This window comes from Dasypus novemcinctus, chromosome 7 (genome assembly GCF_030445035.2).
Source record: "Dasypus novemcinctus isolate mDasNov1 chromosome 7, mDasNov1.1.hap2, whole genome shotgun sequence".
Classification (NCBI taxonomy): Eukaryota; Metazoa; Chordata; class Mammalia; order Cingulata; family Dasypodidae; genus Dasypus; species Dasypus novemcinctus.
In genome coordinates, this window is record NC_080679.1 from 82,812,910 (window position 1) to 82,827,095 (window position 14,186).

Here is a 14,186-nt window from a genome sequence, read left to right on the forward strand (position 1 = left end):
TTTGGTTTGCATTTCCCCTGAATACTTAAAGTTTATAGACCTTGCATTGTTAAACTGTTTCCTGCTCCCCAAGGGCAGGACTGCAGCCTTTCATCATCCCACACCCACAAGTCACAGATAGTTTAGATTATCTCTGAAGAGACAAAGAACCTGCCACCCATAGCCCACATCAATACCACATTTAACATTTTTACTAAAGTTGTGGCTCTCAAAGTATGGTCCCCAGACCTGCAGCATTGGCATCAATAGGGAACTTGTTAGAAGTTCATTCCCTCAGGCCCTGCCTCAGGCCTACTCGATCAGAACCTCTGCAAAATGGGGGCCCAATGATCTGTTTTTTGTTTTTCTCCCTCCCCCCACCCCCGTCCCCCATTCAGGGCAAGTGTGCACACAACCCCCCATCAACACAAGTTATGCTGTCAAGTATCTCGTGTGTGGGGAAACCCACAAGGATCAGCAGATTCTGAGTATAGTGGATCGGTCTCATCCTGGGAAAGCCACCTTAGTGATCATGGTATCTCCCCTGCCGGGTAACTATAATAATCTGCTCTTTAGCAAGTCCTCCAGCTGATTCTAGTGTATGCTCAAGTTTGAGAACCACTGTCCTAAAGCATTCCTTGTTTTATGTTTAGGGCAACAATGTCCCCCAGTGGCTAAAAACATGTATACTATTTAAGTAAATGTTTCTACACAGTATTTAAAATAATCCCCAAAGATGTTTTTCACATTTTTAAAGTGGTATGAAACTCAATCTCCAAATTCAGATATGCGAGAAATTTCAACTCCCTTTTCTTTTTAATTTAAATGAAGCTAAGACTAAGTCCCACTGGATCATCAGGAAATTTAATCTTACTCAGTATTACAGCACCCTTCCTTCCCAGTACGCAAGCAAAATCCAAGAGGTTTATACAGTGATCAGAACACAGATGTTTCATGAGACTCCAGTCCAAGAAAGCCTCTGATGATACCTTCATTGTCCAAATTTTCTTGTGATCTATAGCCTAGTCTGAGCTCTTCTGTGCACATCACACAACAATAACTTGGTCCTTAAAAATTACAGGACCCCATTGGTTTTTAGGCCACTGCCCCAGTTCCTGAGAACTGCTCCTCTCTTTGAGACATTTCTGCAGTTACTAGAAGCCCAGGCTCATTCCTTTAATAAACACAGTCTTTTATAAACAGCTCAAAAGGCTTTTAAAGCACTGTCCAATAGAACTACCTGCAATGACAGACATGTTCTATATCTGTGCTGTCCAAAATTGTACCCACTAGGCACATGTAGCTACTGAGCATTTGAAATATGGCTAATGAAACTGATGGATTTAATTTCTAATTTTATTTAATTTTATTTAAATATTAATGTAAATTAAAATAAGCCTCATATGGCTGCATGCTTTGAGCATTGCCAAAAGAAGGGAACTTGCAAGAAAGGATTTTCCGGGAGAAAAAAAATAATTGACCTGCAGGGACCTTCCAAGAAAATGGAACAGTGGAAGACACCCTAGGGAACTGCAGAGAAGCAACACCTGGTAATAACCAGTTTCCTTCCAGGAGAGACAGCTCATCAGATTGGACATACTATACCAACCAAAGCATATCTGCTTTCTCCTCTGTAAAACACCTCTCCCAACTATGCAAAACTGGAAACTTAATGTCAGCCAATCAGAACATTCCCTCACCTTTCCACTCCTGTTGGGGAACTTCCTTCTACTTTCTGAACTGGATGCTGTGCAATTCAAAAGCCATGAGGTCCTAAATTGCGAGAAAAGTGTTTCTTTCAATAGTATCTTTTGAAAAAAGAAAATGAAAAATACAAAAAGCAAGACAAAACAGTTTATTTAAAAAGTTCTTTGGTCTCAAGGATAGGGGAGTTTACTGAACTGTTCTTCAACATTTTGGTATATTTGAAAAATTTCAAAATAAAAATTTGAGGAAAAAACATACACTGCCACATAATAAAGCCCAGTTATAAATGGATTTATGAACAGAGATCTCAGGGTGTGAGCCCCTGCTATTTTCGTTCTGCTAATTCAGTCAAGTGGCAGGGCTGGCTAGGGCAGACGAGAGCATGAAAAACCAAGAGTTGCATGTGAAGAGAAAAAACCTGGACACTTTCCCCCACTGTTAGGGGGAAACAAAATCTCTGTCCTGAGGCATTACTCTGGATGGGAAAGGTTCTCCTCCTGAAGTGAGATGGAGTCTAGTGTCCTCACCTCGTTAGAGGGGATGCTATGTGCATCATTGTGAGCTGGCACACTGATGAGCTTCTAATTCCCTTTTAGAAGTGAAACTCATGAAATGAGATGTATTTAAGGAACATCAGAAAGACAAACTGAGATGAAGCACTTCGGTGGTGCAAAAGCTTCATACAAGTGACTGTTGGTATATAGATTATTAAGTGGATGCAGGGAGGAAGAAACCAATTAAAAAGGCAGAGAAAGGAAAATAGGTGAGAAAATTAGACATGGCACACACAGAGTAGACCACACTGGAGCATAACAGTCTGCAGAATTGCAGGTCTACTGGGTGCAAAGTTGCTGCCTATTCTTTAATTTTTGCAGACTCAACATTCTACATTGGAGTGTATTGCCCCTAAGGAATGCTGGGGATTACTTGATAGACCTGCTATACACAAAGTTATCAAGAATCACATGATTCTTCTCAACCTTAAGAAAAAAATAGAGTAGAGGTAGGGTTACCTCACATCCAGAATATTACAGTGTCTAGGAAGATGTGCAGTGTGAATTTGAGGTTGGTAATATTTTTCAGATATGAATTTAGACCTAGGTGAGTAAAATCTAAAAATAATATGTTATCTTAATGTCACACCAGGCAGAAGAGGAGTAATTGCTTTCTTTGATCTTATTCTATCAACCAACAAAGGATTCTTTAAAGAAGTAGAAAGACAGAAGGCATCTTACCTAAAGATATTCTGTATGTCACAGTTGTAAACGTTAAATAATTCATTTTCTATTTCAAAATACCAAACTCTTAAAAAGTATTTTTCTGTGTCTTCTCTCTCCTAATTGTTCATAGATGAAATGTAAAGAAAACCAAGAAGAATAACTCTTGGTTTCTGTCATAGTATCTCAACAAAAACATTCACTACGTACAATAGTTCAGGTGAGCAGGAAGTAAACCTGCTGTTATCAGTAGTTCTTAGTCATGAGATACCTGAGCTGACATATTTTTAAATAAAAGTATCATAAAGTGGTTTCAAAGAAGCCAATTGTAGGAATTGCTAAATAATTCTCTGAATTACATAAAGTGAAGTGAATTTCACATCATGCTTGATACATTAATCCCTAAAAATGGGCAAAGACTACTCAATTTATTTTCTTGGTCAATTGCATGTCCTAAAACAGCTATGATAGCTGTACAACTTATAATTCATTGTAATTTATTCATTTCCTTTGGTGAATATTTGTTCAGTCTATCTATTTTCACTAGAATTTTAAACTCCAGGAGGACAGGGACAAGAATTTTGTTCTCTGCTGTTGGCACTTCTTAAATGTTGCTGAATGAATGAACAAATGATTAAACAACATATTGTTATTAGAACTTAGATCACTTTCTCAACTTTCTCCATAGTGTCATTTATAGAAGGAAATGTGAAAGGCAAGTAACTGGCCAGTATTCTTTTCTCCCTAAATTAAGTGAATAAAAAGTATTTTAAAGGGAAGAGTTATGACAACTGTTTCAGTATCTTAGGCTGCTGAAAGCAGTTACCATGAAATGTGTTGACTTTACCAATAGCAATTCAGTTTTGAGGCTGAGAAAAATGTCTGAATCAAGGCATCATCAAGACAATGCTTTCTTTCTGAAGACTGGCTGCCAGCAATCCTTGGGTCCTCTGCCACATGGTGGCATCTGCTGGTCTCTGCCTTCTCTTCCAGGTTTCCTTGCATTCAGCCTCTTCTGTGGCTTTCTATCTCTGTATTCATCCATCTTATGAAAGACTCCCATAAGAGGATTAAGAACCTGAATGAGATGGGTCACACCCTAAGTGAAACAACCTCATCAAAATATCCTACTTAGCAATGGGTTTACACTCACAGGAAAGGATTCACTTTAAGAGCATGCTTTTCTAGGATACATACGGTTTCAAACCACCAAAACAACCCTCTTATTTTTTAATCAATAACCATCCATGCTTCATAATCTTGTATTTAATAACAGAATTAAGGATCTTTTTTTATTCTTGGATCAAATACACACTATTCAAAAGTCTGGTCCTTTTCTACTTTGTTATTTAGAGAAGAAAAGAGTATTAGACAGCAAATAGTAGGCTGGATCCTAATCTTAGAAAGGTAAAATGGCTTTCCCATCATCAAATGAATTCTTTAGGTAAGGAAGTATTTTCCTATAACTGTGGGTGATGGATTGAATTGTGTCCCCCCAAAATATATTGCAATCCTAATCCCCACCTTTTCAGAATGTGAATTTATTTGGAAATAGGATCATTACAACTATAATAAGGGAAGTTAAAATGGGTCATACTGGAGAAAGGTGGGCCCTTAATCGATATAACTGGTGTCCTCATAAGAGGAAATCTGGATAGTCAGGCAGTGAGGAAATACCATGCGACGACTGAGGCAGAGAATACTATGGATTGCTGGCCTCTACAGAAGCCGGGAGAGAGCATGGAAGAGATTTTTTCCTCCACACATAAAAGGAAGCACCGCTCCACTGACACCTTTAATTTGGACTTCTAGCCTCCAGAACTGTGAGATAATAAATCTGGGTTGCTTTAAGTCATTGTTTGTGGTACTTTGTTATGGCAGCACTAGGAAACTAGACACTGTGCTAGGTACTTTTACACAGTGCTTAAACTTTTAATGAGTTTTTATAAAATTTAGTCTGCATTGACAATGCAAATATTGCAATTCCTATTTATAATTACTCATTACAAAAGTATAAACTAAAGCAGAGAAAAGTTAACATGTCCAAAGTTAATAAATGTCATGGCCTTAACTCAAACTCATCAATTCTGATTTCAATTACCCTTCTAACTTTTTCATGCTCTCTCCTCTGAGACTGAAATATAGTGCTGGTTCATTCAGATTTTACATCTTTTAAACTTACATGTCTCCTGTTTCAAATGTATAGTAATAGCCTTAACAAGAAGACAAGACAAATACTTCTCAAAAAAAAACAAAAAACCCAACAAATAAACAACACAGACAGGTACTCAGACACTTTTCATGTTATCATTTTCACAACTGCTTGAACATCTAGGTTCGTGGAGTAGAAACCTAGTCTAATGGGGCTACTGTGGGACCTTGTGTAGATCATTTTATATCTTTTGGGCTTCTGTTTCCTCCTTTGGAAAAAAAAAGAAGGGAGAACATTCTCTAAAGTTCTTGCCAGATCCAAAATTTATTGATGGTACATATTTATTGCTCTTATTTTTAGTCTATTTTTTTTTTGTCTTTGCCAAAACCACTTAATTTTTCTAGGTGATTTCCCTTAGATTCTTGATGATATTAGATATATGATGAAATAATTCAGATATGGGTGGAACAGAGTCAGAATTGGGGAGAAGAAAATCATACAGAGGCATGATTAAAAGTACCCATCAGTGCTATAAAATACACTAAATGCTTATGGAATTACTGCTGTACCATGTGTTTGAAGTAGTCGGGAGTACAAATAATTATACGTAAGAGTCTTCAGTCCATTTCATATACCAAATACTGTTCTGTGCCTCATTTAATCTTCTTAACAACTCTCAGAGCTGTTCGTCTTTCTTTACAGCTGAACCATGGAGACTGATTAAGTAACTTTTACAAAGGAGCAACTAGTAAATGGTATTATGGCTGATGCAAATGATGTGTCTCCAGTGTCCAAGCCCTTCACCTGTATACTACATAGACTGGCTTTTAGTGTTCACCATTTTGTAAAAAAGATTAAACAAAGAAATACACCATAACTAAAATACAAGGAATATAGAGTGCCAGAAAGACACTATATGTTTATGGGAATTATTGGTTATTGGATGCCTTTGATGTGCCAGACACTTTTCATAAATTATGCCTACTAGGCATTTAAGTTCTCTGACAAATGAAGAGAATGAGACTCAGAAAATTTACTTTCCTAAATCACGAAGGTAAATAGTGTAACAAGAGTGCCATCTCCGGGTTGAAAGACGTATTCTTACCACCACACCTTACAATATCTCACATCCATCCAGTTAGGAGGATCCGGAAAGGCTTCATAGAGAAGGGGAATTCAAGGTGACCTCTGAAGAGTCGATTTTCTCAGGTGAAGAAAAAGTTTGAGGCAAATCATGGAAAGCATTCCCAGAATGAATGGCTGCCCCATTTGCCTAGAACAAAGGTTTTATGAAGTGGATAAGTCTTGAAAAGACAGCAAGAGAAAAGACAGCGAGAGAAAGGTCTTGAATGCTGGACTCTAAGGTTTTGGTCAAAAGTGAGCTAATTAAAATGTTCAAGTGAAACATCAGTTCTCAGGGAAAACAGTTTTACTGGACTGAGATCCAAACGAAACTTATTACTTGAGGCTTTATACTGGAACACTAAGTCACTGTGTGTGACAAAGCAAATCCCAAAGCAACTTTCTGTTGTTTCTTTGTTTTTTTTCATTAGAAAAGTTGTAGATTTACAGAAAAATTATGCAGTAAGTACACAGTCCCAATAACCCGGTCTCATCCCACCCCCATTACACCTGTTAACAACGCTTTGCATTAGTACGGTACTTTTGCTACAACTGATGAAATAATAATATTATAATTATGCCAGACATTATGTTTTGTGCTAAATAATTTAAACTCAGAACTAAATTCAGTGAAGGAAATTCTATAAAGGGTTAAGTTAATATGTCCAGGCATACAGCCTTTTCAACAGTTTGACTTAGCCCAAGTTTACTTTAAATAACTTATGGAGATAGGTTGATTATACATTTTCAGATGAACTTTTCAATGGAACTAAAAGCATACAATTCAAGATGGACACTCTGATGAGCATCTTGGACTGTTGAAATTCTCTGCTGAATCCAGATTAATTTACATGCTTTGAAAATCAGACCATCAGGTATTACCTGTAATCCACTCCACAAACTTTGGGCTTGACTCAATGTTGGAAACAAAGAAATAGCCTTCATGAAAACAGTACATGCCTCTTTCTATGGAATGCACTTTAAAGGGAAACAAATAAGAATTACCCTGAAGCTTGGGGTAGTAGCCACCCTGTTCTTTAAGACTGCCATTCCATAACCTACTGGTATGGAAAGTTAATGTTATCGATTTCTTAAAAAACTTGTTTTATCAAGTCAACTAAGAAAGATAAGATATTCTAGGATGGAAATTTTGATTCCATGTAAAAGATTCTACAGAGGTTATTTAAACCTCAAAACTTATCCATTAATTTTCAAATCTCTTCGCAGAAACAGGAAATCTCTTGGCCCATCTTATTTTAATTTATTTCTGAATAACTGAAGAAATCTCTGTGTAGCTGATAATTGCCTGATGGGTACAAACATGAAAGTTTGCAAAGGAGTTGATTTTATAGTTTATTAACCAGCGATATATTAATAAATCAAAATATATGATTTTGATATAATCAGTATTAAAAAAAAAAAGCCACAGGCCAAACAAAACAAACCATGAAGAACATATTGACGCCATTTGTCCCTCTCATTATTCGGCTGAGGAAAACGGGCTAATTTAATAATACGCATTCTAACAGCAAATACGGATTGCAGCAATACCCAAAAATGCTCATCCCATTCCTGTTAAGAATTTGTGACTTTTCTGCGCCACCCTGTGGCCCTATTACAATTACAAGTGAAAGTTAAAACGCTTTTTTCTACGCCTTGGTTAAGCTTTCGGATATTCTAATTGAGGGGATCTTGCCTCTAAACAAACGTGCAGAAAATGGTGTCTTTCCTTTCGGTCACGGAGGGGAGACAGACCGTCCTCTTATTCACTTCCTCCCCCATTTCCTAGATTCCGTAATTTCATATCTTCATGTCCTCTCACTCAGTCTCCTACAGCGGTATCCCTGCGCTATCTCCACCACCGGGTAGCGCCCCTTTTCCCAACCTGGCTCCTCTACCGTCTGTCTTTGCAGCCTGCCCCCGAGTCCCAGCCCGCTTCTCGGCCTCGCCTCCCGCAATCCCTGCAAAAGAGGCCCGCCCCCTCGCGCCGGCAGCCAATGGCGGCGCAGTCCCGCCTCTCCCGCCGCGGCCTGGCGCGCCCGCGGGGTTTGCGCCTCTGCGGCCCGGCGCGGGACCCCTGGCTTTTCCCCTGGGCTGTGGCCAGCGCACTCCTGCGGGTGGTGCGGCCCAGTCTCGGGGATCCATGGACTCGCAGGGGCTGAAGGTGAGAGGGCGGGCGGGGGACTGGACGAAGTTTGCTTGGGGGGTGGCGATTGGTGGGGGGCGTGGAGTGAGCTCGGGTGGAAATCGCGAGGCCTTTATCACCCTGTTGGAGCCTTTGCTGCCCAGCCCTCCTGGTGACCCCCCAGCCGCGCTGTGCGGGCCTGTCGCCTTCATTACCCGGTCCACCTCGGCGGGCCCTGCTTTGGAATGCTGGGGTCGAGGCCGGCTTTCTCGGCGCGCAGCGTTCTCACCGCCGTTAGTGTGCTTGCTCCCACCCGGTTTGTTGTGTTTACTTTTATGTTTGCTAGAAAAGCTTGATTGACATATAACACTGCACTTACAGGTACGATTTTTAAGGATAGCAAACTAGTATCAGCTTTCTTTTGGACTGTAGAGGGAACTTGGAAAGAATATATGAAAACAAAGGCATGAAACTTGAAAATGGAGTATTTTAGGTTGGTGGCCTTCTCTGTTTGTCACTGATTGATCCATTTAGCAAATATTTAAGAAGGTCCATTTGATAAATGATATAAAACCAAAGTCATAAGACTTAAAGGTTTCCTTTTAGGATAATGGTCATCTCTACTCATTTGTTCGCTGATCCACCCATTTGGCAAATATTTATTGAGGACTCACTGTGTGTCCACTAGAAGCGAGAGATACAATGTTAAACAGAACCAAACAACTCCTGCCTGCACAGATATTGTCTAGGCATGCAAAAATGATGAAGAGTTCAAAATAGTCACAGATAAACGGAAACTAAGAGGGTAGGCCAATAAGAAATCTGCCTTTCAAGAAATACTAAAGAGAGTTCTAGGGGTTGAAAGGAAAAAACAGGAGAGAGTTGGAGGAGAGTGTAAGAACAACTAAAAAGACAAAAAAATAAAAACAACATATGGCATACATAAACCCAAAGAAAATATGGCTGATGTGAATAATTCCTTGAGAGTAATAACTCTGAATGTTACTGGATTACACTCACCCATCAAGAGACATAGACTGGCAGAATGGATAAGGAAGTATGATCCACCTATATGCTGTCTACAGGAAACCCACCTTAGACCCAGGGATTCAAGGAGGTTGAAAGTGAATGGCTGTCCTCTTGACATAGAGGTGCAATGGACACAACCAATCCAATGTCCACATAGAGAAGGTGGCATTGGATTGGGAAAAGTGGACATGGTGGCTGATGGGTATGGGGAAAGGCAGGAAGAGATGAGAGGTGGAGGCGTCTTTGGGACATGGAGCTGCCCTGGATGGTGCTTCAGGGGCAATCACCGGACATTGTAAATCCTCACAGGGCCCACTGGATGGAATGGGGGAGAGTATGGGCCATGATGTGGACCATTGACCATGAGGTGCAGAAGTGCCCAAAGATGTACTTACCAAATGCAATGGATGTGTCATGATGATGGGAATGAGTGTTGCTGGGGGGGGAGAGGTGGGGTGGGGGTGGTGGGGTTGAATGGGACCTCATATATATATTTTTTTAATGTAATATTATTACAAAGTCAATAAAAAAAAAAAAAAAGAAAGTGAATGGCTGGACTACAATCTTACAAGCAAACAATAACCAAGAAAGGGCGGGAATAGCTATACTAATAGCAGACAAAATAGACTTTAAAAGCAAAACTCTTTTAAGGGACAAAGATGGACACAGATATTGTCTAATGCTAGAGAGAAACCTTAATTAAATTCATTCTACAAACGTCATATGCCTACCATATATCTAGCTCTATGCTAGGTATCCAAGATACTGCAATAATAAAACTAAGGAAAAACCCTTCCAATCTTGGAGCTTACATTGGAATAGGGTAAGTTAGACAGTAAGTATGTAAATAAAATAGGGAACTCGATAGCTGATGTTGAGTGGATATAGGATAGTACTGCAGTGAAGGAGGTTAAGGAGGGCTGGAACTATTTTATTTGCCTGGATTCTACATTAGCCTCTTGCCAAACCTCCTACCATCCCTTAAATTTTTTCCACTCCGTTAAATATGTCCTTTACACTCTTATCCAAGTGAACTCTTTAATAAAAACACTTCAATCCTTAAAATGTTTAAACTGTTCTGTGGCTTCTCATCACTCCTAGAGGATCAAGTCCATAACCTTGATGTGCAGCACTTCTTGATCCTACCTTTCTCTTCAACCACATCATCCAGTATTCCCTGTGTCAATTACAGCTCTAGAAAAGAGCATGGCAAACTTTTTATGTAAAATATTTTAGGCTTTGCGGGCCAAAGGGTCTCTGTCACAACTACTCAACTCTGCTGTTGTATCCCCAGAGCAGCCATGAATAATACTTAAGCGAATGAGCATCGTGGCTGTGTTCTCGAATTATGGACACTGAAATTTAAATTCATATAATTTCATGCCATTAATTATTTTCTTTTACTTTTTACCTTTTCAACCATTTAAAAATGGGGAAGAAAAACACAACTTCCTTAGCCCTTTGGCCACACAAAAACAGATATGACCCACTGGCTGTAGTTTGCTGACCCCTGTGCTAAAATAAGGACTGGTTTTTGTTTCTTTCCATCCCCATTGCTGTGCACTACTGTTGCTGTTTTTTTTCCATCTCTGTGCTGTTGCAGTTCCTCTACCTAACTTGCTCCTCTGGCTGGCTAACTCCAAAACCTTCTTCTAGTTCATGAAAGAAAAATAGTGTATGGGAGGGAGGGAAAGGAAAGGGGGACAAAGAGTGAAAGAGAGTTCTGAAAGATGAACCAGAGATTTGAAACCAGGTCTTTTCACCTTTAAATCCATGTTTGTTTATTTTTGTTTTGTTTTGTTTTATGGTATTACATGTTGCCTTTCAGGATAGTTAGAGTTACTTAGTGATATTAAGTGCTGTACAGAAGTCAAGTAAAATATAAATGTGTCCTTAAATGTGGCAAACTAAGAGGTCATTACAAACTAAGAGGTCATTTGTGACCTTGGAGTGGGGAACTGGAGAAAAATTGCAATGTACTGAATGTATGTTAAAGATTGTGAAGATGGGGTATGGTCCTTGCTTTTGAGAAGTGAGGCTAAGAAGAGCAATAGAGATTAGTAACCACTGGGGTGAGGAGGGAAACAGATAGAGTGTAGGGCATTCAAACTGAAACTAGGTCATAACTGGTAGAACAAAGATCTAGAGCTGAAATCTGCAAAACTGTGGACCAAATCCAGCCGTCTGTCTGTTTCTGTATGACCTGCAAATCAAGAATAGTTTTTACATTTTTATATGATTGAAAAAGTCAAAAGAAGAATAATTTTTCATGATACATGGAAATTATCTGGAATTCAGGTGTCTATTAAAAAATTTTTATTGGAAAATAGCCACTGTGCTCATTTGCTTAAACATTGTCTATGACTGGTTTTGGGGCTGCAGTGGCAGAGTTCAATAGTTACAACAGAGACCCTATGGTCCACAAAGCCTAAAATAGTAAATAGCCTATATAGTACAACTATATAGCACTTTTCAGGAAAAAAAAATGCTGTACCCTGATTTAGAGAAGATGTGCTCCTAACTAATCCTCTCAATCAGTGCCTCATTCCTATTTCTCACTCTATCGGTATAATCGGAGTAGATAGGTGTAGGATGACACAGATTGCTTTATGGAGATGAGTCAGGCATCTCACAGTGATAGTGTGTCTTCCCTAAGATAGGTTAGCCTGCACACCTTAGATATGATCTTGGGAAAAATGGTGTCAGGCAGAGGCCCAAGTAATTAAACTTGGTATATTTGATAGTAGTTTTGTGTATTGTAAATCAGAATAAGTTTTTAAAAGATTAAAAACAGTCATTTCCATTGAAAAATAATTTAGATAAATGAATGAGTGTCCGTATTTCTTCACATCCTCTCCAGCAATGGTAATTTTCTGTTTTTTGAACAGTGGCCATTTTGCTGGGTGTGAAATGGTACTTTGCTTTGATTTGTATTTCCCTAATGACTAATGATACTGAGCATCTTTTCATATGCTTTTTGGCCATATGTATATCTTCTTTGGAGAATTGACTATTGAAGTCTTTTGTCCATTTTTAAATCAGGTTCTTCATCTTTTTGTTATTAAGTTGAAGGATTCCTTTATATAGTCTGCTTTTTTTTTTTTAGTTTTTTAATATACTTTTTAATTTTTTAAAAAGAAACTTAGATTATGTAAATGCTACATAAAAAAATATAGGGGATTCCCTTGTGCCCCACTCCCTAACCCTCCCACCTTTTCCCACATCAACAACATCTTTCATTAACCTGGTACATTTGCCACAACTGAACACATCTTGGAGCATTGCCACTAAGCACAGATTAACACTGTAGTTCACACTCTCCCCATGCACATTTTTATAAGTTATTACAAGATATACAATAGCCTGTATCTATCTGTCATCACTGTCATTCAGGGCAATTCGCAAATCCCAAAAATGCCCTCAAATTATACCTATTTTTCCCTCTCCCTCCCTTCGGAACCTTCAGTGTCCACTACCTCCACATCCATGATAAAAGTTCTTCTATTTCTAGAATCAAAATAAGTCTCTAGTAGAATAATAGTAAATCTCCTCTAGTCCATCATTCATTCCCCAGTCCTGAGGATTCTGGGATGGCGATGCCCACTCCATCTCTAATTGAGAGGGGCTTAGATCCCATGGGGCCGATGGATAGGACTATCTTGCATTTACAGGTTCTTTCTGTTCCTTGAGATGGTTGTTGTAGTCATCAACTCCTTGTTAGTTGTCAGGGTGAGTTCAATGAACTGCAGAGTAGGTGTTGCAAGTCTGTTGAAATTCAGGGCCCAATTGGTACATGGACAGCCCAAAGATTTAAGACTCTTGTATGTACACCTATGAACTCAAGTACTGACTCTAGATTCAGAAAGAAGGGGCAAAAGAGCCATGTGTAGGGAAACCACAACTGAATCCAACTCTGTCTCATTAGGGAGCATACATTCCAAACACCTGAGGTGTCTGCCCTGCCTTTAGTGTCTGAATGTCTCCAGAGCCCTCAAAAGCCCTGCTATTTGGGGTTATATTTATTTTAGCAGTCAGTGAGTTCTTGCTGAGATGTACATAAGCGTAATGTCTGGAATGACCTGACTCACTTTGAAGTCTCTTAGCCATATAAACTTATTTGTCTTTACCCTCTCCCCCTTGTGGTCAAGGTTTTTTTCCAGTTGTATTACTAGTGGGTGCTTGGTAGTAATCCCTCAGTGCCAGGGAGGCTTATCCCCTGGAGTCATGTCCCATGCTGGGGGGAAGGTAATACATTTATATGCTGAGTTTGGCTTAGGGAGAGGCCATATTTGGACAACAAGGTGGCTTTTGGGAGGTAACGTTTAGGCTCCCTATAATACTAGGTTAAGTTTCAATTTCAAAAGTAAAGGTTCATAAGTAGAGTCATCACTATCAAGGGCCCATCAATGGTCCATTCTCCTTCATTAGTCACTGCCCCTGTACTCAAGGGATTCTTGTTGTCCCATTAGAGAATGTGGCAGAGCTCCTGAGGATGGGAATTCAACATTCCTTTGGTTATTGTGTGAATATCCACCCACTGTGACAGTGCCCCATGAACACTTGAACCATTCACATGCCTTTAGGAACATCCCAGATGAATATATAGTCTGGATATTAAACCTTAACCAGATATGTGGTTTCCAAATATTTTCTCCCATTCTGAAAGTTGTCTTTTTATTTTCATGATAAAACCCTTTGATACACACGAGTTTGTAATTTTGATGAGGTCCCATTTATCTATTTGCCCTTTTGTTGCTTGTGCTTTAGTCTAAGTAAAGTGTAAAGTCTAAGAATCTATTGCTTAAAACAAGGTTCTGAAGGGAAACGGACTTTGGCCCAGTGGTTAGGGCGTCCG

The 14,186-nt window shown here is 39.3% G+C and overlaps 1 protein-coding gene and 1 non-coding gene across 4 annotated transcripts in view; one reads left to right on the forward strand and one right to left on the reverse strand.

Annotated features, from left to right (window-relative positions):
- Positions 1 to 373: 373 nt before the first annotated feature.
- On the reverse strand, positions 374 to 538 carry LOC111765576 (U1 spliceosomal RNA). Its single transcript, XR_002797877.2, has one exon. It is a non-coding gene; the product is annotated as a U1 spliceosomal RNA (small nuclear RNA).
- A 7,647-nt stretch (positions 539 to 8,185) lies between these two features.
- TTC21B (tetratricopeptide repeat domain 21B) overlaps positions 8,186 to 14,186 on the forward strand; it is a 97,508-nt gene continuing 91,507 nt past the window's right edge. Inside the window, exon 1 of one of the 3 annotated variants that reach the window (XM_071216334.1) lies at positions 8,186 to 8,341. Coding sequence is in view for 1 of the 3 variants with exons in the window: in XM_058300708.2 (XP_058156691.1) it covers positions 8,321 to 8,341 (21 nt within the window). In the remaining 2 variants the exon portion in view is untranslated. The remainder of the gene's footprint in view (positions 8,342 to 14,186) is intronic. The other 2 variants (XM_058300708.2, XM_071216333.1) reach the window with 2 other exon arrangements.